Raw genomic sequence first — 25,833 nt, 5'->3', positions numbered from 1 at the left:
TCGGCTTGTAATGAGTCATGTTTCTACTTTCACACTGAAAGTTTGTAAATTAACAATGGGTTTTGCTCATTTCTTGCCAAAAATTGCCTCAGTTTGAGTCATTTTCAGTCGCAACTTTGTGAAGCATATATTGAGTCAATGCTGGCTTGTTATCCTGAGCCAAATATTGATGACAAAGTAAGCCAAAACGTTTATCTCAAAATGAGCCACACTTTAATGTTAAGATCAAGCCAAATTGACAATTTCTTGATACTGACTCATTTATGATGCAAAAAAGGAAAAATTGAGTCAGTACAGTTAAAGGTTGGTTGTTGTGGCTCGATAGTAAGCCATTATTTTTTCTAGTGTACTTGTAATGAGTTTGAGACATCTTTTGTTGCTAACAACCTTTGATTACACAAAAACCCAGTTCAAATACTGTGATATTTTCTTGTAACCAAGTGTTAATTTTGTGGGTGCTATTTTTTGCATTTGGTGTTTAAATAACATATGGGCCCAAGTGAGTTGATTTTTTGACCTCCAATCTGTCCTAAAATTACAGAACAATATTGCCTCTGCACCTCCTTCAAAAAAGCACTCTTTTAAGGTGGTGCAAAGTACATGTATCAAATCCTGAGGTTCGTAAACTTAAAAATTTTTGAAATGTGTAAACAAAAGCTTTTGTGGTTAATAGTTGGAAATAACAAAATGAAATACCATCATTCTATATTACACTGTAGTGTGGTATGCTTATATGTACATGTTTGTCTCCCATATAAAAACTCACTATAGTATCCTTGTCAAAAACGTTTATATAGGTGTCAAAACTAGACTGGTTGCCTTGACCTTGTTGTCATTAAAAAAAATTTAGGCCTGAAAAACCTTTTTGTTTACCCTAATACACCAAATTTTTCAGTTTCTGCAGAGTATCCATTAAAAGTGGCCTGTATAAGCCTCACCTAATAGCACTGCCTTTGTGAGTCTTTCATAATCTCTTGAGACAATACATACAAATTAAAACATTCCTAATTTTTATTGACACTGTACTGTGCGGCTCAGAAAGAACCTTTTTTAGACAGAAAGAACCCATTATACATAAATCTTGAAATGCTTGTTTCCAATCCGCCCGATTCTTTCTCTAGTCTATCCTTTCTGAAGTTTTATTGTTTTGGCAATGTAGAGGTTCTTTTTTTTAGATTTGATACACAAATATATACCATCTCTTATGAAGATTGTTCTATTATGTTATGATATGTTCATGATCAAAGTAATAATGATACAAACATAAAGTCGACGAAATTGCTCAAGGCTTAAGCATACTCCCATGTGGCAACAAGAAAATGTCCTACAATGATACAGCACTTAATTCCTGATATAGTACACAAGGTGTGCTTTGGATAAGGGTGGTTTTTGGCAACTGTTACAAGCAACTTGGTCCTATTTGATTGCAGTTGTTAAGTTGCCTTGGTGTTAAGTTTGTTTGCATTGGTTTCATGTTGGAATTTTAGGACTAGAAAATAATTAAATCTGTATAGATTAGGGCTTATAAACTGTGGGTAATTTCATTGTATAGCTGTCTCCAATTTGGTACAAGGTAAAAAATTTGGTTTAACAGCCGTCAGATTAGTTGACTAAACCAATTTTTCCACAAAAAATCATGGCCAAATTTGAATATATTTTGCTGGTAGAAAGACAACTTGGAATTCCAGCTTGTATCAGAAATTTGACAGAAAGACTGTCCACACTCTATCCAATCCAAGCCAATTTGACTATTCTTCTGCTGAAGTTTTTTCCTCCAAAAAACATTTCGGTACTTTCTTTTGTTACTACCAAACCAGCAAGTTCTTTAACGAAATGTAGTGTTTCTATTTTGTGAATTTTAGCTGCAACTGCAAAGGTCTATGTTTTTTTGCCTAGACCAGTGCTCTTCAACGATTTTTGTGGCACAGATTCACGGAACCCTCAAGGTGTTTTGTCAAACTTTGCGGAACCCCACAAAAAAAGTTTTAATGAATGTAATAGAAGTAGGCTACATCAAAGAAAAAACATGCATTTTTACCTAACACACTCCAAGCACACAATATTAGTTGACTTTAATCAAAGTATACTTTGACTTTAATTAAACGATTCATTGAAACGCATTGACATGTCACTTGTAACGGTCGTTTCTAGATTTGAGTGTATCAAGGCTGTGTTTATTACGACACAATTGATCAATGCTGGTGCAACCAAAGTTAACTAGATTGTACAGGCAAAACGGCGTGTCAAAAATTGCAAAATGACATAATAGGCATTGTGCAGGCTACAGTCGGAGCTTAAGGATGCCGTAAAAAACTACACGCCGGCTTAGCCATCGCTCACTAAAACCCTGTTTAGTTTGTTAGGTCATCGCTTAATCAGGCTTTGCCCGGGCCAAGTGTGCTAAGCGATGGCTTAGTGCGGTGGTTCTCAACCGTAGATCGTGGCCCCCTTCAAGTAACCTTCAGGACCTGTGCCCCCAATAAGTAACCCCTTAGGACCCGGTGACCCCTGCACACAAAAAACGCAGATAAAAAAACTCACTTAAATTAAAATCCAGAATTTATAGGGATAGGAATAAATTTCTAAAAAAGACAAACGGCATAAACATTAAGACATGGTCCATGCGTACCTTAACGGCTTAACACGGACAGTGCTCACGTTTCACAAATTGCTATGGCCATGAAATGAGGTAAAATGCCGAATCCTAAAAATAGGTAAGTGCAAATCAACTTTTTAGTTCCAGAATCGTTAAAGTTTGTAGTTGCCAATAAATTCAGCCTTAATCACATTAAATAAAGTAGGTACGATACTTGGTGGTCCCAATGTGTCACGAAGACCGAGTGGCAAATTGTCGATTCAAATTGTCGAAATCAAAACTAGAAGGGTGGCTTAGCACATTTTGTCGTTGCACATACACTATAACCTATTTTAAAACATTAATATATTTCCTATGCTTATTTTGTTTTGGGTCCCATAATAGCTATTGTCTTTTATAACGTTAGTTGTTTCTACAGGCAGAAACTCATGGGTCCCCACACATGCAAGGTTGAAAATAATGCATTTCAAGAGATAACCATTATAAAGTTGGGTGTTGTAAAGCAAAACAGAGTAATCGACACTGGGCTTAAATAATAACATATTGTTTGAAGTATGTCCTATTTAACATTCTTTTTCAAAGAAAACAAGGAGTAAACAGCAAATTCTACAAGCTGTCCAATTTTCATTCAATTTGAACATTGTTAAAAGAGTCACCCATTTTAGGGACCAGTTGGTTAAATTGTGGTGCTACAGGGCAAATTATAACATTTGAGGCTAAAAAATATGAAACCTCAATGACTCAATCAATAGTACTGCAAAATTTCAGCCCAATCCACCAATGTTTAAAATTCCGACCACTAGGTGTTTTAGGCAACAACCGTTATTGTTTCTGACGTGATAGGGCTGTTAACAACCCGCTAACTGCCATGACGCAAATAGTCCACCAAGCAACCCATAAAGTCACAAACGAGTAACATACAACTGGTTGCCCTTGTAACACTATTGCGCCACATAAATCTTTGTTTGGGGTGTCCAGTAACATACAAATACATTTTACACTTTGGGGGCTTGTGGGGTAAATGTTAGAGCTACAGGGTTAAACACAACAATCGACACCTATAAATGACATACTCTACAAGCTATCCAAATTTTAGCCAATTCTGGCACTGTTCAAAAACTCACCCATTTTAGGGGGCTTGCGGGGTAAATACTAGGGTTATCAGGATAAACAAAGTGGGATGCAAATTTACATAACTATATCTACCATCTGTATAAGTTTCAGCCACATCCATCAAACATTTGATGGCAAAACGAGTCGGACAAACTTTGGGAAAAAATACCCATTTTAGGGGGCTACTGGGGTTATCAACAAAACAAAGTGGGATGCACATCTACATAACTATATCTACCATCTGTGTAAATTTCACCCAAATCCATCAAACATTTGATGGAAAAACGAGTCGAACAAACTTTGGGAAGAAAATAACCCATTTTAGGGGGCTAGCGGGGTAAATACTGGGGTTATCAACAAAAACAAAGTTGAATGCACATCTACATAATTGTATCTACCATCTGTGTGAATTTCATCCAAATCCATCAAACATTTGATGGAAAAGCGAGTCGAACAAACTTTGGGAAGAAAAAACAAATAAAGAAAAAAACAAAAAACAATTTGAGTAAAATCAATATGTGTCCCCTTCAGGGAAGGGGGCCCATAAATACGAATGAACATCCACATGTGATAAATCCAAAGTCAAGACATTTGTAACATATCCTTAATTCTGTGCATTGCGAAAGAAAGGGGTTAGGCTACGCCACGACGAAAAATGACTTAATGTCTCTTGGCGAATGTTTCTTGTAAACCGACACGGGTGGCCCCGAGGGCCCCGACTGAGAATCACTGACGTAGTTTATAAAACAGGGGCTAAATCTAAGCGGGTTAAGTCTGGGCATAGCGAGCTAAACACGGTCAATTGAACGCTTAACAAAATTAACACGGGCTAAGTAAGGACTGTGTGGACAGATTGGGAGCGGACTAAGCTATGGCTGTGCGAAGCGGGAGTACATTTCGGCGTAACCGGGAGGAAGGAGGCTCAATAAAGCCATATATGCAGCAACGGTTTCTAAAGGACTACTTACTAACAGGACGCAAATAAAATTTTTAAATTTTTTTATTTGAATTTTCGGGACTTGAATTAAATACATGTGTCGGTTTACCTACTTCACTTTGGCATCATAAAGCAAAATAGTTCGATGTGTCGATTTTTTTTGAGAAGTTACAACAAGGGGTAGGCCTAGTTGAAGTACAGGGCCTTTACTTTAAACTAAACAATAATAGAAAGTATGATGTAGGCTATATTGCTTGACAATGAAGCCTATTAGCAAACTTTAATGTAAAACAACACAACATTTTACATGTCCTAACTCCAGTGTTTTGGTCTTTGGCACGCTGTACAGAGAGTAGCCTAGGCTACAGACACAGACAGAATGTAAATGTGGACAAGTGCAAAAAAACCAATTCATCTTAACTTAAATCCACTTGAATTGTTAAGTGGTCAAGGTTTAGAACCAATTGCCTGTGTAATGTACAGGTTTATCACGTTTCCAAAATTTTACAAATTTTGACACACCCTGTGGAATGGAACATCAAAAAAGTTTCCTAAAAAAAATTTGCACTAAAAAATTTTTTTGTACTGAAAAGTAAATGATTGCACTAAAAAAAATGTTTGCATCAAAAAATAAATGTTTGCATCGAAAAATAAATGTTTGCATCGAAAAATAAATGTTTGCATCGAAAAATAAATGTTTGCACGGAAAATAAAATGTTTGCATCGAAAAATAAATGTTTGCACTAAAAATAAAATGTTTGCATCGAAAAATAAATGTTTGCAGTGAAAAATAAATGTCTGCCAAAAAGTTGTTGAATTGCACTTGTGGGCCGCCGTAGAGAACCCCTGGGCAACGCATAAAGATCACGGAACCCCTGTAAGGGTAGTACGGAACCCTAGGGTTCCGCGGAACCCTGGTTGAAGAGCCCTGACCTAGACAACAACTCAAGTTAAGTTTTTTTTTTAACTTTCTATTACTCTAAGCCAGGGGCGGGCAACCTTTGTTACTGTGGGGTAAATTGCAAATGTCAAAATTGGATCGCGGGCCGCACCTGTGTATAACACAAAGTGATTTTGCTCTGTTTCTTACCAAATATGCTTAACTACAAGTATAATTCGTCTTTGATTCTAGCCACATTTTGCCAGGTGGCAGAAAACTAGTAGGTGCATTGATCAGCTCAGAAACATGTAATAATTGGACTCGTTTGTCGGTACTTCTGAAATCCAAGCGTCTCTGCGGGCCGCAAAACCTTTAAAGAAGGGCCGCATGCGGGCCGCAGGTTGCTCACCCCTGCTCTAAGCAATGCTATACTCAGGGTTGCCATACCGTCCTTATTTCTAAGATTTGTCCTTATTTTGAAGGGCTATGTCTTAGAAAAGTTCATTGTCCTTATTTCTAAGAAATGTCCTTATTTTTGACTTGAGTCCTTCTTTTGTCTTATTTTTAATAATTACAAGGAACATACTTAGTGAAATGCTACAAGTAAAAGAAAACCTAGACCTGAGCTGTTGTGAGATGCAAGTATTTTCTACAAACAAGGAGTGGGTGGAACAGATTGTTTTTGCCAAAATATTGCATATGATATGTCACGTCTCGTATAAATGCAAAGCTTTGTTCAAAAACGTTTGTTTTGTTTCGTACAACAAGAATTTTTTTCGGTTGCCCTTATTTTTGGTTTCAAGTCGATGGCAACCCTGGCTATACTATTAAAACTACATAGCCTACATACGCTTAAACTGGCTTAACTCTAAGCAATACTAATAAACACAAGCTACACTTGCGAAACTTAAAATAAGTTGATCGCATAGTTGTCACGCATCGTGTCCTGTGATTGGTCAAAGGCAAAGCGTTCTCTGATTGGTTTGGACTGACGAAGCGGCGGTTAAGAGAAGACCTGTGATTGGTTAAAAATGCCCCATATGTGAAATAGATTACATTTTGGAAATATGCCTGCCGGAATTTGGCTGGCGCCTGGTTGAAAATTGTTCGATAGGTGGCGCAACGGAGCATAGGCGTTTATGGTGCTGACTTAGCAATTTGGGTTTATGGTAAGAATGATTGCTGAGTCAGCACCATAAACGCCTATGCTCCGTTGCGCCACCTACCAAACCGGGCGCCAGCCAAATTGCAGTGTAAAAGGTGGCTGTACACAGGATCCGTTTTCGTCCGTCATGCGTATATGCGCGTAAATTTCGGTCCGTCGCCTTCCATCGACGTGTATACACAGAATGCGTTCTATTTTTTTCGGACGATACGCATGCGATTTTCGATCCAGTGGTAGAGCCAAACTGAGAGATATCTCGAAATGGCTTGAATAATATCAGTTATTTTGATCAAAACACAAGCCATCTTGTTTCCACAAATGGAAAGAAGTAAAGTATTATGTAAGGTTTCATTTCTAAACGGGTCAAAAGACATGCTTCGATCTCACATGGAACGCAACAACAGCGGGATACGAAAAGCTTATAATTAGGGCAAGTTTTTGCAACTTTTTGCTTTGCTGTTTGGCTTTTTACGGAAAATTATTTCCGCATTGCGTTATTTTCTTGCTGCGTACCGGCAAAAAATGTAATTTTCGGCGGTCTCGCCAGGCCGTCCGGAAAATGGGAAAGTACCAAATTTGACATCTCTGCAGAAGCTGACAGCGAAATGCTGTCATGTAGGTTTCAAACCTAAAGAAATGTATGCACGATCGACTGAATAGCGAAGAAAGAAACGGAACAAGCAGACACCCTGCAATCTTAAACTGTTGGGTTATACAACGGAACTTTTCGAGTATCTCATACCCTAATAATTTTAAAAATTTGTGCATAAATGCAACTTTTGTTAAAAATAAATGCAACTTTCTTACGTTTTTAGTGCAACAAAAACTTGCCCTACTTATAATGTAAGTAACAATAGCTTTCCGGGAAACAAAGGGGTCACGAAAGAGTCAGTTGATAAATGTTTCTCGTAAATTATGCTGTTAAACATGTTCAGAAAAGGGAAAAAAACAACAACAGCAACGCTGCAACAGGGTACGGAATTTCTGGACTATGTATTATTTGGGGTGACACAAACGTTGAATGGGCGGGGCGTCGTGAAAACCGCTGAATATCGGGTTACATTGCTGACGGTTAGTGCTATTAAGGTTGAGATAAGGTTTTATAATAGAAAATCATTAAAAATAATTCCCCTGGATACATTCCGCGACCGAGGGAAACATTCAGCGGCCAAGGGAGACTTCCCGCCCAAGCATTTTTGCTGAATGTTTTAGGCAGGGACATTTTTTGATTCATATACTATTATAAAACCTCAACCCAACCCTAATAGCACTAACCGTCAGCAATTTACCCGATATTTAGCGGTTTCCGCGACGTCCCGCCACCAGGGCTGCTAATGAGAGTTTCAACAAAACCCAAGAGTTTAAATGAAAACCCAAGATTGCAAAATGTGGTTAAAAATGCAATTAATTAGGAAATTTACTCGTTTCATTGACAAATTTACTGTCCGGAAATGCAACTTTACAAACTTGTAGGAAATGGTCAATGCAAGCATTATGTTCAATAAAATATGCAGCAATTGCCAGTTCACTCTTGGCTGTTTGATGATCATCATCTGTTTTCTTTTTCATAAAATGAGTAATGTCTACAGTATATTTAGCAGCTTTAAAACTGCTGTGATGGTTAGCAGAGTTTTTATGTTTAACGAGCATTGATTTATTTGCATTTTTAATTACAGCACCTACAATAGCTTGAAACGCTATCTTTAGAATCTTGAATCAGCCATTCTTTAAATTCTACTTCTTTCAACCATTCTTTTTAAAAACTCATAGCATACCATTTTCTCTTTTTCAGTGGAGTAGATTTTTCGCTCATATTGATGGGGTATCAGTTATTTTATGATGAAATGTTAAATTTATGCATTGATTGCTATCACTGTATACTTATCTAGAAAGAATTAAGGTATAGAAAAGAGAGAAAATAAAAGTGAGGCCTAAACAGTGCAGCTACCCGAAACACTTTTTGTTAAAAATAGTTCTTACATATATTTATTTCATTAATAGGACTCAAAACCCAATAATTGCTATAATTTTCAAAATAAAACCCAAGAACCATAGACGACAAGTAAAAACCCAAGCTTTGGCAGCCCTGCCCGCCACCCATCTTCCGCTCGTAAAGTTTGTCCACTGGTGATTGAAATAAAAATGTTTACCATGAAATTGCTTTAACTACTATTTTGTTGTACTTTTGGAAGGTTATATTAAATACACATGTAAAGTATATATGTGGTTTGTTTTACTTTTGTATCAGGTAAAAGTGGCGAAACATGCGAGACACATATGTAAGAAGAACAAGTGGTTCAGGATTTGTGCCACCACCAACCTGGCCCTATTTTTTCAGCATGTCGTTTTTGGATAATTATACACTTTGTACTGCTACTAGGACAACACTGTCAATAAACTAAAACATGATAACCAAATATGTTTTCAGAAAACTGTTGGACTTGTCTAGCAGTAACTTTTTTAAACATTTATCTTGAAAGTTAAGCTGAAAATGGAATCACGAATTAGTTCAAAAACACATAAATCCTGCACCAGAAAGCATAGTAAAGTGTACACACTATAATTAATACAATTAAAATTAACACCACTCTGTTACGAATCTGCTGCATGAAAAACAATGAGACTAAAATACCAGACTTTTAAAATGAAGTTAATGAAATGACTGTCTGATATTGTGCATCAAAAACAGCAACAATGAATGATTTACTATTGATTGCAAAAACTTTACCAATCTACAATACAAAATGCAACACAGAAAGTAGTACATTTTATAAAGTAAAATTGTGCCTGCAGTGGAGCATTGATCAGTTTCGTAAAGCAAGAGGTTGCACAAAGTACTGACTTTAAACCAATTACAACCACTTCACCAGTCAAACTCCTATCAATTTTTATCTTAATTTTGTTGTTACACACCAATTAAACTAGTGACTAGTGAGCCTAGGTCTTTTAACTGCAGCCATATTTTAACAACACTACTTTATACAGTCTACTTCTACTAACATTTGATTTTCTTACAACACAAGTTAGGGAAAGTCCCGGGTACATGCGGTAAACGCTTATACATGCTATACATGCGGTACATGCTATACATGCGATACTTTATGTTTTAAAGAGCCCCGGCACCGGAAAATTATTTTTTAATATGTTGTTTGTCGTATTTTTATAAACACGATTCCAGATTTAAAACCACAAAAATCGAAGTTACTAGTTAAATATTTACGTTTTAAATCTAAAAACACTGACACCTTGCGGATACTTTGTCACTTAGCTCAAACGTCATGTGACGTCACCTCGTACCAACTTGGTTTGGAGCTTGTTGGTGGTTGTATAACATTTTGCGACGCCAATTACGTTAGTCAGTTTAGGTATTTTGGTGTTTAATTGCTTTAATTTTTATACTCAAGTGTGCAAAAATGCCTGCAGTGTGTTCTGTGTATGGTTGCTATTCGAGAGGAAATCAAAAGGCCAGCAATATGACACTTTTTCGCTTTCCAAGTATAAAGCGATTGCGGTAAGCTTGGATTAAATTTGTTAACGTGAAGAGAACGTGGAAGGGACCAACAAAATGCAGTGTTCTTTGTAGCCTACATTTCACAGATGAATATTTCACAAATAAATTGCAGTATGACAGGGGTATGGCAAAGTTGTGGTGTTAAAGCCAAATGCCATTCCATGGATTTATGAGAACATTCTTCTTCAGCAAGAAATGGCAATGAGAGCAGCTGCAAGAAAAGTAGTCACACAGCATATGGTATGCTTTAGTTAATTTTTTTCTGACATAATCTCATTTAACATTATAGTCTCCAATATTACCATTATGTTATACTAATTTAGTTTATTGTCGTGCCATTTATTTGGTAATAACAAAAAAGTGTGGTTATGAAAAAAAAAGGTGTGATAATATCAATACATTTTCATGTAGGGAACCACCCAATCTAAGCTATGAACCAAAATACATTGTGTGTAAAAGAAAACTTCTTCACCTCTTAAAATATTGCCCAAAATGTCAAGGTGCCACAGTACCCACCAGAAAAAAAAAATTGTTTCACTTGTGACTGTGGCTCAAAAATGTACTGCTCTCTGTGGCAAATAAGTGGAAAGTCAGGAAGTCGTAAATGGTGTACCAGAAATAAATTAACTGCAGATTTCCCTGGACACTCAGCTAAATTTGGCACATACACAATGATGGATCTTTGCAACAATAAAATTGTTGCTATTAACCTTGTTCAGGTATTCAGTTGGTAATTTCCTAATATTTTCTAGGGCAATGAAGTGGCAAACAGCAATGCTATGGAAAAAGAAGGATTCTTGGGATGCATTGAAAGCATCACAAGCAAAGGATTGTTTATTAAAGCCTTTGTGACTGACAGGCATACACAAATCATTAAATACATTAGTGAAGAATCTTCAGAAACAAAACATTATGTTTGGCATGTAGCTACAAGTATGATGAAAATAAAAGATGAGCATACACCAGTATATTTGTGTTTATGGTTTTGAATTTAGAAATCCAAAAGAAACTGACAGCACTTTCTAACAAAGCCTATTGCAAAGAGTTGGGACCTTGGGTGAAAAGCATATACAACCACATGTATTGTTGTGCAGCAACGTCACACGGGAATTCACAACTTATAGTTGACAAGTGGCTGTCAGTCAACGTAACTCTGAAGCCTTCCCCAGCACCATTCAACAAATTTTCTGTAGGCAGTTTATCTGTAAAGCCTGAATACATAGAGGTTGCTGGTGGCATATTGCATGTTAGTAGTTGGTACAGTAAAACTTACTCGTGACGGGTGTTACCCTCATCATGATTTCCGAATTGACGTTTAAATCGTTAATATGCTGCTTCTAATGCATACACGTTGAGACATATATTCGAATCCAGGATGTGCATTTATACAAAGCAGATTTGACTCAGAATATTCGTTGAACTTGGCTAACTGCTGTTGCACTTACTAATTTCATGGCAACAAACGCATGATTTTCTCTCCTCCATTACCACACAGTTAGTACACGAACACCTACAATAATACTGTTACGTGAAAAATACCTTTTGTTAACAACAAAACACCTACCTTTTTAAGAAAACAGTTGTTATATATTCCTTAACTGTCAACTAAGCGTCTACGTTAATTTTATCAATTGTAAACAGTAAAAAAATGTACGCATCAAAGGTAAAACAAGCAACAAAAACAACAGCTGACCAACGCCATTGTTAGAAGTTGGTACGAGGTGACGTAACAATCGCTGCTACATTTTAAACCAAGGTGTCGCTCGAGAGCTCATTGTTTGATTGAATATCTCGAAAACGACAAATCATAGGACAAAAAAAATTAGTGATTCGGATTCCCTGAATTATGGCAATTCTAAATGGCTAAAATGTAGAAAAAGTCACATCGCCGCTGCCGGGGCCCTTTAAAGGGGGTCGTGACAAGTGGTAATTTTTGGTTACGACCCTCACTCAATTTCTTTGTTTGAAAAGTGAACGTTGCATTGCGTGGGCTGAAAGCATTCTTTTGCTCAGCTGGATGTTAAATATCCGACGCTCTGGGCAGTTTCATTAGTTCTTTTGTCAAAATTGAACTTCCAAGTTTTTTGACATCACAATAATAATGCAATCATTACTCCTCGTCACCACTGATCTAGAAAAAAGCCTGCATAGCGCAACCAGGCGTTACGATAAGGGGATTTTTGAAGCCTGTGTGGAGGTTTTGCCGCCATATTGGAAGGATCACCTGGTACACTGGGCAAAGCAGGAACACAGTGTTATGCATTCCGTTGCAGCAAAAAACGCTAATAAGGTAGAAGTAGAAGTGACGGCAAAGGCAGTGGTGATGGAGAGAGCTGTACAAAGCCCAGATATTCCCGTACATTTCACTAGTGGGATATATTTTTGACATTTTGTTGGGGTTATAGTGATGGCAACTGAGGCTGATTTTAGTTGTATTGACTTGGAATATTAGTGTTTGTTATATAACTACAGATCTTTAACACATAAAATAATTGTACAAGACAAGCAGACCTTCTTCAGGGTGTAGTAGTTTTTTTGATTTATCCAAGTGATGTATACATTTTGTCAAATCCTATGGTGTAGTGGTTTATCACATTTGCTTTATGGCAAAGGACCCTGGTTCGATTCCAGGCGGGATTAATAAGTATACAATCACTTGGTTATGTGGTTTATTGATCTAAGTGATAAGTTAATCTCAATATCAAACTCACATGAACTTCAATTTTTTCATTACTATTTTACACACATTTTTATTACAGGTTTAATACATTTGCTCCTAGCATTGCATCTTAGTCCGACCGTCGAAAGGCCGGATAAATAACATTGGCAGGCAAACCTGAAATCCAAGCAAACACTCTCTGGTTTGCTCGGACCATTTTTAAGAAAAATATATGAACCATACTAGCCAAATTATCACTCTAAGAGAGGATGCTGTTTCCCCATGAATCAAGACTTAACCAATACAGCAGGTGATAATTAAATTGTATTAATTGAAATAATGAATTGGAACATTAAAAGTAATACATGAAAGAATGAGAACATATTTAAGCAACAACTGAAATTGAAACAGGTTAAATGGCACCAATAAAAGGAAGGTTAATACTGCCGGACAGTAAGTTCCTCAGGTTAAAAGAAAATGAATTTCCAGAATCCATTAGCCCATGGCTTTAAATCACCCCTACACATTTCTAATAAGGCATCATGGGTCTAAAATTGCCTGATAACACACAATTGCATTAATCAAGAAGAAAAACTGACTTCAATGAATTTTTGACTTGCATTAAAATTACTGAAGGCATATTTCAAGATTTAGTACACGAAAATGACTCACCCTTAAAAATATTTGTCAATGTACAAATTCATACAAGTACATTCTAAATTCCATTCAGAGCTTTTTTAAAAATATTTTATTCTATTGTGGGCTTCAACAACAACCCAGCTATTTAAAGCAGCATGCAAGCGCCTTCTATAGGGAAGCATCATCACAGAAAAAAAAATCAAGATTCTACGAACATTTTGAATGTATCAAGTAATACAAGCAGCATCAGAAATAAGGGAATTTCACATTTTGCAACAAATAGAAAGTATGATTTAGAAGACTGAGATCCACTCCAAAATGATTACGATTATGCAGATGTTCCAGCAATACAAACATTGTCGGTCAATAAAACAACAGCACTTTCATGCATTGGAGGATATGTGAGAAAGATGGTCAAAAAACAGCACTTTCTTTCATTTGCACTGAAACACTTAGTTTACCCTCTTCACCATCTCACCATAGCTTTATGTCTTGAAATGATGGGGTCTCTTTAGGTCATCATCTAGGGTAACTACCCTCTGCCAGCACCCAGAAAAGAGATTTCAGTACATGCTACAGATGGCAAATCACCAAAATGCAAAGGAATGCCTTAAACAAAAGCATTGTCAGTGTTGATGGATGTTCCTCGTTCCTAAGTGTTGACCATTCATTTGGATGCCCTGTTGGACAATCACAAATTTAAATTAATGAAAATGATATTTAAATTCCACACAAAAGTTCGACTTCACCATCTTTTGCAAAAAAACACTGGAGACGACATCAGAAAAAGTATAGCAAAATAGTTTTTTTGATCTTCAAAGTTAAGGTTTAAAACTTACAATAAAAGTTTTTTGGGGGTTCATTGCACGTTGCATCTTGGTCAAATTGTCTCTTTTTAGATAAAATAAAGATTAACAATTGCATAAATATATATCTTTGCTGCTAAATGCCTACGTAGGTGAAATAGCTAAAATATAGATCCGACGACGTCAGCAATTTCTCTCCACAGAACCGCGTAATATGCGTATATTAAGAGCAATAGATCTAATACGACCTGAAAACAACATAAAAATATTTACCTCACTGTAAAAACTTTGCACTAACACTGAATTGAGTCACAATAACGCTCTGATGGCTGCCACCGCCTAACGCAGGTGATCCTTCCAATATGGCAGCCGTACCCTCCATGTAGGCTTCACTTTTCCGCTTGGATGCGCTATCCAGGCTTTTTTCTAGATCAGTGCTCGTCACACAGTAGAAAATGCCATTCACAAACCCGCCCAAAAAGGCGGAACCCGCAACTCATGAAAAAAGCCCGCAACTCGACGTCCAAAGTAGCCCAATTCGGCGACAAAAGCGCAACCTGGCAACACTGCAAAGTGCAAAGCTGGCTACCATTGTCATTCTGCCAGAATAAAAACGAAAAAAGGAATGCGAAACGAGAGAACGTCACAGATGGATGCGCAACGAACGTTTTGGCCAAATCGAAATATTGACAAAATACGCTAAATTTAATACAATTTTTGAAATCTTTTCGGGCCCATTATTTTTTTAAAATTCGTCACATTGCCTTATCTTTTAGTCTATTTTAATAATCCGTTTTCGAAAAAGTGAACCCGACTCGATAATTACAGCAAAATGCAATTAACTAACACCCTCTTTGGGCCAAATGCCGAAACTGACGAAATACGCCAACTTTATTAAAAATTTTGAAATCTTTTCGGGCCCATTATTTTCTTTAAACTCGCAGCTTTGCCTCATCTTTTAGTCTATTTTATTAATCCGTTTTCAAAAAAGTGAACCCGACTCGATAATTACAGCAAAATGCAAATCGTATTAAATTTAGCGTATTTTGTCAATATTTTGATTTGGCCAAAACGTTCGTTGCGCAACCATCCTTGACGTTCTCTCGTATCGCATTCCTTTTTTCGATTTTATTCTGGCAGAATGACAATGGTTGCTGGCTACCAGTCGATGCACGCAGTCAAGCGAAACGTCGCATCGTTCGGATCCTGTATATACCACAAAACGCAGCCACTTTCGGAACGTAAATTCGGTCCGTTTGCGTACATCAGATTACCGACCGTTTTTCGCATGCGTTTACGCACCTTGACGGAATACGCAGTCTGTGTACAGCCACCTTTATATTTTGGTTTTTTGAAGTCTCACAATAATTTGCAATTTGACATAGTCCCTGAAATTTCGTGATGAGATTTTGTACTTGGCAGAAATTCTATTGTCTAGTTACGTCGCATTTCCTTCAGTCTGAAACTGTGAATGGATTACCTGCAGGGTGCATACTGCATAGCGAGGTAGCAATCAGACCTGTAGTACTTGAAGGCCAGTATGCAGAGTACGGCAGCTACACGCGGTCATGCACATTGTACAAGCTGTTTTTTTAAACGCACCTGAATTTTATTGAACTGCCCGCAGAATTTAGCAAAAATCATAAGTCCTATCTAATCCTCTTTATCACTTCCGTTTTACCTGGTAAAAATGATTTTACACTTGTACTTAGGGCTTGTCCACACACATGGGAGATTAGTGGTCATGCACGCCCGAGATCTAGTTGGGAACTGTCGTATTCTGCAGACTGACTTGCACCAGCCACATCACACACCTTTTTGCAATTTCATTTAACTTCTATGAACTTTGTTTTAAATGCATTAGCAAGCTGCACCAGCTTAACCTATTACCTATTTGCAGCAGCTGCCAAGCCTTAAAAAAATTGTTGTTGTTATTTTGATAAATTGTTGTTTTGGATAATAATTGCCTACAACTTGAATAAAATGCTAATCTGCTGTCAGTGTCACCATTGAACCCATTTTAAGAAGCGCAGTTTCTGCATAATCATACTATATTTTTTCTTGTTAGGTGTATTAACATAACAGAAATAATGTCCGCCCAATCTCAAATGAGGGCAATGCTTGATCAACTTATGGGAACACAAAGGGACGGTGGACAAAGTTCTCTCGTGAAATTCAATGATGATCGTGTGTGTCGGTCATTTCTTCTTGGTTGTTGTCCCAATGACATACTGTCTGGCACCCGAGCAGACATTGGAGAATGCAGGAAAATACATGACTTGGCACTGAAAGCTGACTATGAAATGGCTTCTAAGTCCCATGATTATTATTTTGACTTTGATGCTTATGAACATGTGAACATATTTATTTCTGAAACAGACCAAAAGATCCTGGTCTCGAAAAAACGTTTGGCTGACCAGCAAGCTGAGGTTAGTGCTGAGGTACAGTGTAAAGCAAACACTGTACATGATCTAAATGAGCAAATTGGAAAGTTGTTGGTTAAAGCAGAAGAACTGGGAATGAATGGAAACATTGATGAATCAAAAATTGTTTTAGATGAGGTAGAGAAGGTTAAAAAACTTAAAACAGAAGCTGAGGAAGCATATAGAAATTCAATGCCTGCTTCAACATACCAACAACAAAAACTTAGAGTTTGTGATGTCTGTTCTGCATATTTAGGATTACATGACAATGACTGTCGACTTGCTGATCACTTTGGAGGAAAGCTTCATGCAGGTTTTATTGAAATTCGGGAACAACTTAGCAAATTAAAATCTCAAATTGATTTGAGAAAAAGGGTACATGATGAATCGAAAAAGCACCAAAGGCCGAAAGCAGATGAAAGAAGTAGATTGGAGTACAAAAACAGATCATCCAATTTATATAGGCGGAGAAGCCCTTCTCCAAATCATAGGCAAAAGGCCTATGGACGTTCACATGAAGCAAGACAAAGACCTAAAGAGCGTAGTTCAAGATCTACTGCTTCAGGTAGTAGTAGCAGTAGATATCGTTCCAGAAGCTAAGAATAAAACATTTTGTTTTGTGTATTTGCATTGGAATACTTGTAAAAAGAAAGAAATATTGTTTGATGGAATGTCCAACATTTTTCTGTGCCACTTTAAAAACATCTGACAAAATGTTAACCATTCAAAAGAAAGATCGCCGACTCAAAAGAAAGATCGCCTTTGAGTGAAATATTTTCTGTACCATCAATAGTTTGAGCCATTACAAATGCTATTTCATTGTGTGGAATATCTGAATAAAGCAAATAAAAAGTACCAATCAATGTGTATTTTTTACTGTTAGTTAGTTAGTAAGGTGTTTTAAAGCTGCATTGGCATGCGTTAGATTAGGATTTGCAACTTTAAAAGCACTTGTATTGTGACATACTACAACACAAATACCTCTGGTAAAATATTCTTGCGTTTGTTAAAAAAAATCAGATAAGCAGTTTTTCATCAGCTTCCTTAAAAGAGAAAGCATTTGCACAAGGGTCCATTTGGACACGGCACATTTTCGGACTTTGCGGTTATTGTTACCAACCATCGTTGGCGTAATGTGGTGAACAGTCAGTTGCCACGGGGACTTCTCTATCACCTGTTACAAATAATGCTTTTCAGCCGGGTGATACTAAATACTGCATGATAGGATGTTACGGCTACCTTTTCCGTGTTAGAAAGAAAACGAGCAAATGGCGTGTCATAACCATAGGCGCCGAGTTGTACAAAAATGCAAGGTGGCGGACGTAAAATATAACGTCACTTGATGTGACGTCACTAACGCAGGCAACCACAAGACAAACTCAAAACTCAACTAACTATAGAATGCAACGTTCGTCAAAATAATAGAAACGGGAATTTTTGAAATAATATTTATTTAGAACACTTTGTTGAAGTCACGTTTTTTTTTTGTATCACCTAAAATCCGCATTTGTTACAGTCAATCGGATTGCAGACTATAATGGCTAAATATGGCAACAATTGTTTGTTTGGCGTCATAAACAAGGTAATAATAACAAAAACAGTTTAGAATTTGGCCGCCTATTCGGCGCCAATGGTCATAACATTAACGGGACAGAAAAGAGTACGGTCTGCGCTAAAACATGGTGCACTGCTGGTTAAAAGCTCCTTCCGGAACAGTTTATCAATTGAATAGTTTACGGCTAGTTTTTTCTCTCGAGAAAAATTTGACATATCTTTGAAAAATATGTTTCGCGAAAAGCGTTCTGCTGCGTTTTGCCAACGGGGCAAACATCGCCTGCAAATGCGCGTCAAATTTCATTCAGTGGTTTGTGAGTTATGGAGTTGAAAAGTTACAAAATTTGACAAAAATGCTCAGTTTCGGCTGAAAATCACTTTTTGCAGCGGTCGATAGAGTTATGGATGTGACAAGTTAAAAAATTTGACAGAAATGCTCAGTTTCGGCTGAAAAAGAAACTTTTTGCACAAGGCGATACAGAAGTCCGATTGGCCTCTTAATGTGCACAAGCGTTTTGCCAACGAGGCAAACATCGCCTGCAAATGCGCGTCAAATTTGATTCAGTGGTTCGTGAGTTATGGAGTTGACAAGTTACAAATTTTGACCAAAATGCTCAGTTTTTGCTGAAAATCACTTTTTGCACAGGTCGATACAGAAGTCCGATTGGGCTCTAACTTTGCACACGCGTTTTGCCAACGAGGCAAACATCACCTGCAACAGGGCGTCAAAATCGGTTCAGTGGTTCGTGAGTTATCGACTTGACAAGTTACAAATTTTGACAAAAATGCTCAGTTTTTGCTGAAAATCACTTTTTGCACAGGTCGATACAGAAGTCCGATTGGGCTCAAACTTTGCACACGCGTTTTGCCAACGAGGCAAACATCACCTGCAAAGGGGCGTCAAAATCGGTTCAGTGGTTCGTGAGTTATCGACTTGACAAGTTACAAATTTTGACCAAAATGCTCAGTTTTTACTGAAAATCACTTTTTGCGCAAGTCGATTCAGAAGTCCGATTGGCCTCTAACTTTGCATATGCGTTTTGCCAACGAGGCAAACATCACCTGCAAAGGGGCGTCAAATTCGGTTCAGTGGTTCGTGAGTTATCGACTTGACAAGTTACAAATTTTGACAAAAATGCTCAGTTTTTGCTGAAAATCACTTTTTGCACAGGGCGATACAGAAGTCCGATTGGGCTCAAATTTTGCATATGCGTTTTGCCAACGAGGCAAACATCACCTGCAAAGGGGCGTCAAATTCGGTTCAGTGGTTCGTGAGTTATCGACTTGACAAGTTACAAATTTTGACAAAAATGCTCAGTTTTTGCTGAAAATCACTTTTTGCACAGGTCGATACAGAAGTCCGATTGGGCTCAAACTTTGCACACGCGTTTTGCCAACGAGGCAAACATCACCTGCAAAGGGGCGTCAAAATCGGTTCAGTGGTTCGTGAGTTATCGACTTGACAAGTTGCAACTTTTGACAAAAATGCTCAGTTTTTACTGAAAATCACTTTTTGCACAGGGCGATACGGAAGTCCGATTGGGCTGTAACTTTGCATATACGTTTTGCCAACGAGGCAAACATCACCTGCAAAGGGGCGTCAAATTCGGTTCAGTGGTTCGTGAGTTATCGACTTGACAAGTTACAACTTTTGACCAAAATGCTCAGTTTTTGCTGAAAAACACTGTTAGCACAGGGCGATACAGAAGTCCGATTGGGCTCTAACTTTGCACATGTGTTTTGCCAACGAGGCAAACATCACCTGCAAAGGGGCGTCAAATTCGGTTCAGTGGTTCGTGAGTTATCGACTTGACAAGTTACAAATTTTGACCAAAATGCTCAGTTTTTGCTGAAAATCACTTTTCGCACAGGTCGATACAGAAGTCCGATTGGGCTCAAACTTTGCACATGTGTTTTGCCAACGAGGCAAACATCACCTGTAAAGGGGCGTCAAAATCGGTTCAGTGGTTCGTGAGTTATCGACTTGAGTAGTTACAAATTTTGACCAAAATGCTCAGTTTTTGCTGAAAATCACTTTTTGCACAGGTCGATACAGAAGTCCGATTGGGCTCTAACTTTGCACACGCGTTTTGCCAACGAGGCAAACATCACCTGCAAAGGGGCGTCAAAATCGGTTCGGTGGTTCGTGAGTTATCGACTTGACAAGTTACAAATTTTGACAAAAATGCTCAGTTTTTGCTGAAAATCACTTTTTGCGCAAGTCGATTCAGAAGTCCGATTGGGCTCAAACTTTGCATATGCGTTTTGCCAACGAGGCAAACATCACCTGCAAAGGGGCGTCAAATTCGGTTCAGTGGTTCGTGAGTTATCGACTTGACAAGTCGCAACTTTTGACAAAAATGCTCAGTTTTTGCTGAAAATCACTTTTTGCACAGGGCGATACAGAAGTCCGATTGGGCTGTAACTTTGCATATGCGTTTTGCCAACGAGGCAAACATCACCTGCAAAGGGGCGTCAAATTCGGTTCAGTGGTTCGTGAGTTATCGACTTGACAAGTTACAAATTTTGACAAAAATGCTCAGTTTTTGCTGAAAAACACTTTTTGCACAGGTCGATACAGAAGTCCGATTGGGCTCAAACTTTGCACATGTGTTTTGCCAACGAGGCAAACATCACCTGTAAAGGGGCGTCAAATTCGGTTCAGTGGTTCGTGAGTTATCGACTTGAGAAGTTACAAATTTTGACCAAAATGCTCAGTTTTTGCTGAAAAACACTGTTAGCACAGGGCGATACAGAAGTCCGATTGGGCTCTAACTTTGCACATGTGTTTTGCCAACGAGGCAAACATCACCTGCAAAGGGGCGTCAAATTCGGTTCAGTGGTTCGTGAGTTATCGACTTGACAAGTTACAAATTTTGACCAAAATGCTCAGTTTTTGCTGAAAATCACTTTTCGCACAGGTCGATACAGAAGTCCGATTGGGCTCAAACTTTGCACAGGTGTTTTGCCAACGAGGCAAACATCACCTGTAAAGGGGCGTCAAAATCGGTTCAGTGGTTCGTGAGTTATCGACTTGAGTAGTTACAAATTTTGACCAAAATGCTCAGTTTTTGCTGAAAATCACTTTTTGCACAGGTCGATACAGAAGTCCGATTGGGCTCTAACTTTGCACACGCGTTTTGCCAACGAGGCAAACATCACCTGCAAAGGGGCGTCAAAATCGGTTCGGTGGTTCGTGAGTTATCGACTTGACAAGTTACAAATTTTGACAAAAATGCTCAGTTTTTGCTGAAAATCACTTTTTGCGCAAGTCGATTCAGAAGTCCGATTGGGCTCAAACTTTGCATATGCGTTTTGCCAACGAGGCAAACATCACCTGCAAAGGGGCGTCAAATTCGGTTCAGTGGTTCGTGAGTTATCGACTTGACAAGTTACAAATTTTGACAAAAATGCTCAGTTTTTGCTGAAAAACACTGTTAGCACAGGTCGATACAGGAGTCCGATTGGGCTCTAACTTTGCACATGTGTTTTGCCAACGAGGCAAACATCACCTGCAAAGGGGCGTCAAATTCGGTTCAGTGGTTCGTGAGTTATCGACTTGACAAGTTACAAATTTTGACCAAAATGCTCAGTTTTTGCTGAAAATCACTTTTTGCACAGGTCGATACAGAAGTCCGATTGGGCTCAAACTTTGCACATGTGTTTTGCCAACGAGGCAAACATCACCTGTAAAGGGGCGTCAAATTCGGTTCAGTGGTTCGTGAGTTATCGACTTGAGAAGTTACAAATTTTGACCAAAATGCTCAGTTTTTGCTGAAAAACACTGTTAGCACAGGGCGATACAGAAGTCCGATTGGGCTCTAACTTTGCACATGTGTTTTGCCAACGAGGCAAACATCACCTGCAAAGGGGCGTCAAATTCGGTTCAGTGGTTCGTGAGTTATCGACTTGACAAGTTACAAATTTTGACCAAAATGCTCAGTTTTTGCTGAAAATCACTTTTCGCACAGGTCGATACAGAAGTCCGATTGGGCTCAAACTTTGCACATGTGTTTTGCCAACGAGGCAAACATCACCTGTAAAGGGGCGTCAAAATCGGTTCAGTGGTTCGTGAGTTATCGACTTGAGTAGTTACAAATTTTGACCAAAATGCTCAGTTTTTGCTGAAAATCACTTTTTGCACAGGTCGATACAGAAGTCCGATTGGGCTCTAACTTTGCACACGCGTTTTGCCAACGAGGCAAACATCACCTGCAAAGGGGCGTCAAAATCGGTTCGGTGGTTCGTGAGTTATCGACTTGACAAGTTACAAATTTTGACAAAAATGCTCAGTTTTTGCTGAAAATCACTTTTTGCGCAAGTCGATTCAGAAGTCCGATTGGGCTCAAACTTTGCATATGCGTTTTGCCAACGAGGCAAACATCACCTGCAAAGGGGCGTCAAATTCGGTTCAGTGGTTCGTGAGTTATCGACTTGACAAGTCGCAACTTTTGACAAAAATGCTCAGTTTTTGCTGAAAATCACTTTTTGCACAGGGCGATACAGAAGTCCGATTGGGCTGTAACTTTGCATATGCGTTTTGCCAACGAGGCAAACATCACCTGCAAAGGGGCGTCAAATTCGGTTCAGTGGTTCGTGAGTTATCGACTTGACAAGTTACAAATTTTGACAAAAATGCTCAGTTTTTGCTGAAAAACACTGTTAGCACAGGTCGATACAGGAGTCCGATTGGGCTCTAACTTTGCACATGTGTTTTGCCAACGAGGCAAACATCACCTGCAAAGGGGCGTCAAATTCGGTTCAGTGGTTCGTGAGTTATCGACTTGACAAGTTACAAATTTTGACCAAAATGCTCAGTTTTTGCTGAAAATCACTTTTTGCACAGGTCGATACAGAAGTCCGATTGGGCTCAAACTTTGCACATGTGTTTTGCCAACGAGGCAAACATCACCTGTAAAGGGGCGTCAAATTCGGTTCAGTGGTTCGTGAGTTATCGACTTGAGAAGTTACAAATTTTGACCAAAATGCTCAGTTTTTGCTGAAAATCACTTTTTGTACAGGTCGATACAGAAGTCCGATTGGGCTCTAACTTTGCACACGCGTTTTGCCAACGAGGCAAACATCACCTGCAAAGGGGCGTCAAAATCGGTTCGGTGGTTCGTGAGTTATCGACTTGAGAAGTTACAAATTTTGACCAAAATGCTCAGTTTTTACTGAAAATCACTTTTTGCGCAAGTCGATTCAGAAGTCCGATTGGGCTGTAACTTTGCATATGCGTTTTGCCAACGAGGCAAACATCACCTGCAAAGGGGCGTCAAATTCAGTTCAGTGGTTCGTGAGTTATCGACTTGACAAGTTACAAATTTTAACAAAAATGCTCAGTTTTTGCTGAAAATCATTTTTTGCACAGGGCGATGCAGAAGTACGATTGGGCTCTACATTTGCACATGCGTTTAACCAAATGGGCAAACATCGCCTGCGAAGGGGCGTCAAATTTCGTTCAGCGGTTCGTGTGTTATGGAGTTGAAAAGTTACAAAATTTTACAAAAAAGCTCAGTTTTTGCTGAAAATCACTTTTTGCACAGGGCGATAGAGAAGTCCGATTGGGCTCAAACTTTTCATATGCGTTTTGCCAACGAGGCAAACATCACCTGCAAAGGGGCGTCAAATTCGGTTCAGTGGTTCGTGAGTTATCGACTTGACAAGTTGCAACTTTTGACAAAAATGCTCAGTTTTTGCTGAAAATCACTTTTTGCACAGGGCGATACAGAAGTCCGATTGGGCTGTAACTTTTCATATGCGTTTTGCCAACGAGGCAAACATCACCTGCAAAGGGGCGTCAAATTCGGTTCAGTGGTTCGTGAGTTATCGACTTGACAAGTTACAAATTTTGACCAAAATGCTCAGTTTTTGCTGAAAAACACTGTTAGCACAGGTCGATACAGGAGTCCGATTGGGCTCTAACTTTGCACATGTGTTTTGCCAACGAGGCAAACATCACCTGCAAAGGGGCGTCAAATTCGGTTCAGTGGTTCGTGAGTTATCGACTTGACAAGTTACAAATTTTGACCAAAATGCTCAGTTTTTGCTGAAAATCACTTTTTGCACAGGTCGATACAGAAGTCCGATTGGGCTCAAACTTTGCACATGTGTTTTGCCAACGAGGCAAACATCACCTGTAAAGGGGCGTCAAATTCGGTTCAGTGGTTCGTGAGTTATCGACTTGAGAAGTTACAAATTTTGACCAAAATGCTCAGTTTTTGCTGAAAATCACTTTTTGTACAGGTCGATACAGAAGTCCGATTGGGCTCTAACTTTGCACACGCGTTTTGCCAACGAGGCAAACATCACCTGCAAAGGGGCGTCAAATTCGGTTCAGTGGTTCGTGAGTTATCGACTTGACAAGTTACAAATTTTGACAAAAATGCTCAGTTTTTGCTGAAAATCACTTTTTTGCACAGGCGATAGAGAAGTCCGATTGGGCTCAAACTTTGCATATGCGTTTTGCCAACGAGGCAAACATCACCTGCAAAGGGGCGTCAAATTCGGTTCAGTGGTTCGTGAGTTATCGACTTGACAAGTTGCAAATTTTGACCAAAATGCTCAGTTTTTGCTGAAAATCACTTTTTGCACAGGCGATAGAGAAGTCCGATTGGGCTCAAACTTTGCATATGCGTTTTGTCAACGAGACAAACATCACCTGCAAAGGGGCGTCAAAATCGGTTCAGTGGTTCGTGAGTTATCGACTTGAGTAGTTACAAATTTTGACCAAAATGCTCAGTTTTTGCTGAAAAACACTTTTAGCACAGGTCGATACAGGAGTCCGATTGGGCTGTAACTTTGCACATGTGTTTTGCCAACGAGGCAAACATCACCTGCAAAGGGGCGTCAAATTCGCTTCAGTGGTTCGTGAGTTATCGACTTGACAAGTTACAAATTTTGACAAAAATGCTCAGTTTTTGCTGAAAATCACTTTTTGCACAGGTCGATACAGAAGTCCGATTGGGCTCAAACTTTGCACATGTGTTTTGCCAACGAGGCAAACATCACCTGCAAAGGGGCGTCAAATTCGGTTCAGTGGTTCGTGAGTTATCGACTTGAGAATTTACAAATTTTGACCAAAATGCTCAGTTTTTGCTGAAAATCACTTTTTGCACAGGTCGATACAGAAGTCCGATTGGGATCTAACTTTGCACACGCGTTTTGTCAATGAGGCAAACATCACCTGCAAAGGGGCGTCAAAATCGGTTCAGTGGTTCGTGAGTTATCGACTTGACAAGTTACAAATTTTGACAAAAATGCTCAGTTTTTGCTGAAAATCACTTTTTGCACAGGCGATACAGAAGTCCGATTGGGCTCAAACTTTGCATATGCGTTTTGCCAACGAGGCAAACATCACCTGCAAAGGGGCGTCAAATTCGGTTCAGTGGTTCGTGAGTTATCGACTTGACAAGTTGCAAATTTTGACAAAAATGCTCAGTTTTTGCTGAAAATCACTTTTTGCACAGGGCGATAGAGAAGTCCGATTGGGCTCAAACTTTGCATATGCGTTTTGCCAACGAGGCAAACATCACCTGCAAAGGGGCGTC

At 38.8% G+C, this 25,833-nt stretch overlaps 1 protein-coding gene and 4 long non-coding RNA genes across 6 annotated transcripts; 2 read left to right on the top strand and 3 right to left on the bottom strand.

The window, feature by feature from the left end:
- Positions 1 to 997: 997 nt before the first annotated feature.
- LOC145237526 (uncharacterized) lies at positions 998 to 3,594 on the bottom strand. The gene is made up of 2 exons (XR_013862004.1): positions 2,630 to 3,594; positions 998 to 2,508 (listed from the first exon to the last, which is right to left on the bottom strand). It is a non-coding gene; the product is annotated as an uncharacterized LOC145237526 (long non-coding RNA).
- A 6,230-nt stretch (positions 3,595 to 9,824) lies between these two features.
- Positions 9,825 to 11,191, top strand: LOC145239177 (uncharacterized). Its single transcript, XR_013862237.1, has 2 exons — positions 9,825 to 10,442; positions 10,955 to 11,191. It is a non-coding gene; the product is annotated as an uncharacterized LOC145239177 (long non-coding RNA).
- Positions 10,682 to 11,939, bottom strand: LOC145239178 (uncharacterized). Its single transcript, XR_013862238.1, has 3 exons — positions 11,767 to 11,939; positions 11,476 to 11,712; positions 10,682 to 11,413 (listed from the first exon to the last, which is right to left on the bottom strand). It is a non-coding gene; the product is annotated as an uncharacterized LOC145239178 (long non-coding RNA).
- A 1,228-nt stretch (positions 11,940 to 13,167) lies between these two features.
- Positions 13,168 to 14,892, bottom strand: LOC145239650 (uncharacterized). Of its 2 annotated transcripts, none has more exons than XR_013862354.1 (2): positions 14,580 to 14,892; positions 13,168 to 14,180 (listed from the first exon to the last, which is right to left on the bottom strand). It is a non-coding gene; the product is annotated as an uncharacterized LOC145239650 (long non-coding RNA). The 2 variants fall into 2 exon arrangements; XR_013862355.1 differs by lacking the exon at positions 14,580 to 14,892 and adding an exon at positions 14,340 to 14,573.
- Positions 14,893 to 16,345: 1,453 nt separating this feature from the next.
- LOC145239451 (putative RNA-binding protein Luc7-like 2) lies at positions 16,346 to 17,592 on the top strand. The gene has a single exon (XM_080102771.1). It carries the CDS (start codon positions 16,397 to 16,399, stop codon positions 17,327 to 17,329), a length of 933 nt encoding a protein of 310 aa, XP_079958897.1. The 5' UTR covers positions 16,346 to 16,396; the 3' UTR covers positions 17,330 to 17,592.
- The last annotated feature ends 8,241 nt before the right edge of the window (positions 17,593 to 25,833 follow it).

This window comes from Phallusia mammillata, chromosome 7 (genome assembly GCF_965637545.1).
Source record: "Phallusia mammillata chromosome 7, kaPhaMamm4.hap1.1, whole genome shotgun sequence".
Classification (NCBI taxonomy): domain Eukaryota; kingdom Metazoa; phylum Chordata; class Ascidiacea; order Phlebobranchia; family Ascidiidae; genus Phallusia; species Phallusia mammillata.
This window is presented reverse-complemented; position numbering and strand designations above follow the sequence as displayed.

What these genes read in the sequence shown, in the direction of transcription:
- LOC145239451 (XM_080102771.1), top strand. Translation starts at nt 16,397, where the DNA reads ATGTCCGCCCAATCTCAAATGAGGGCAATGCTTGATCAACTTATGGGA.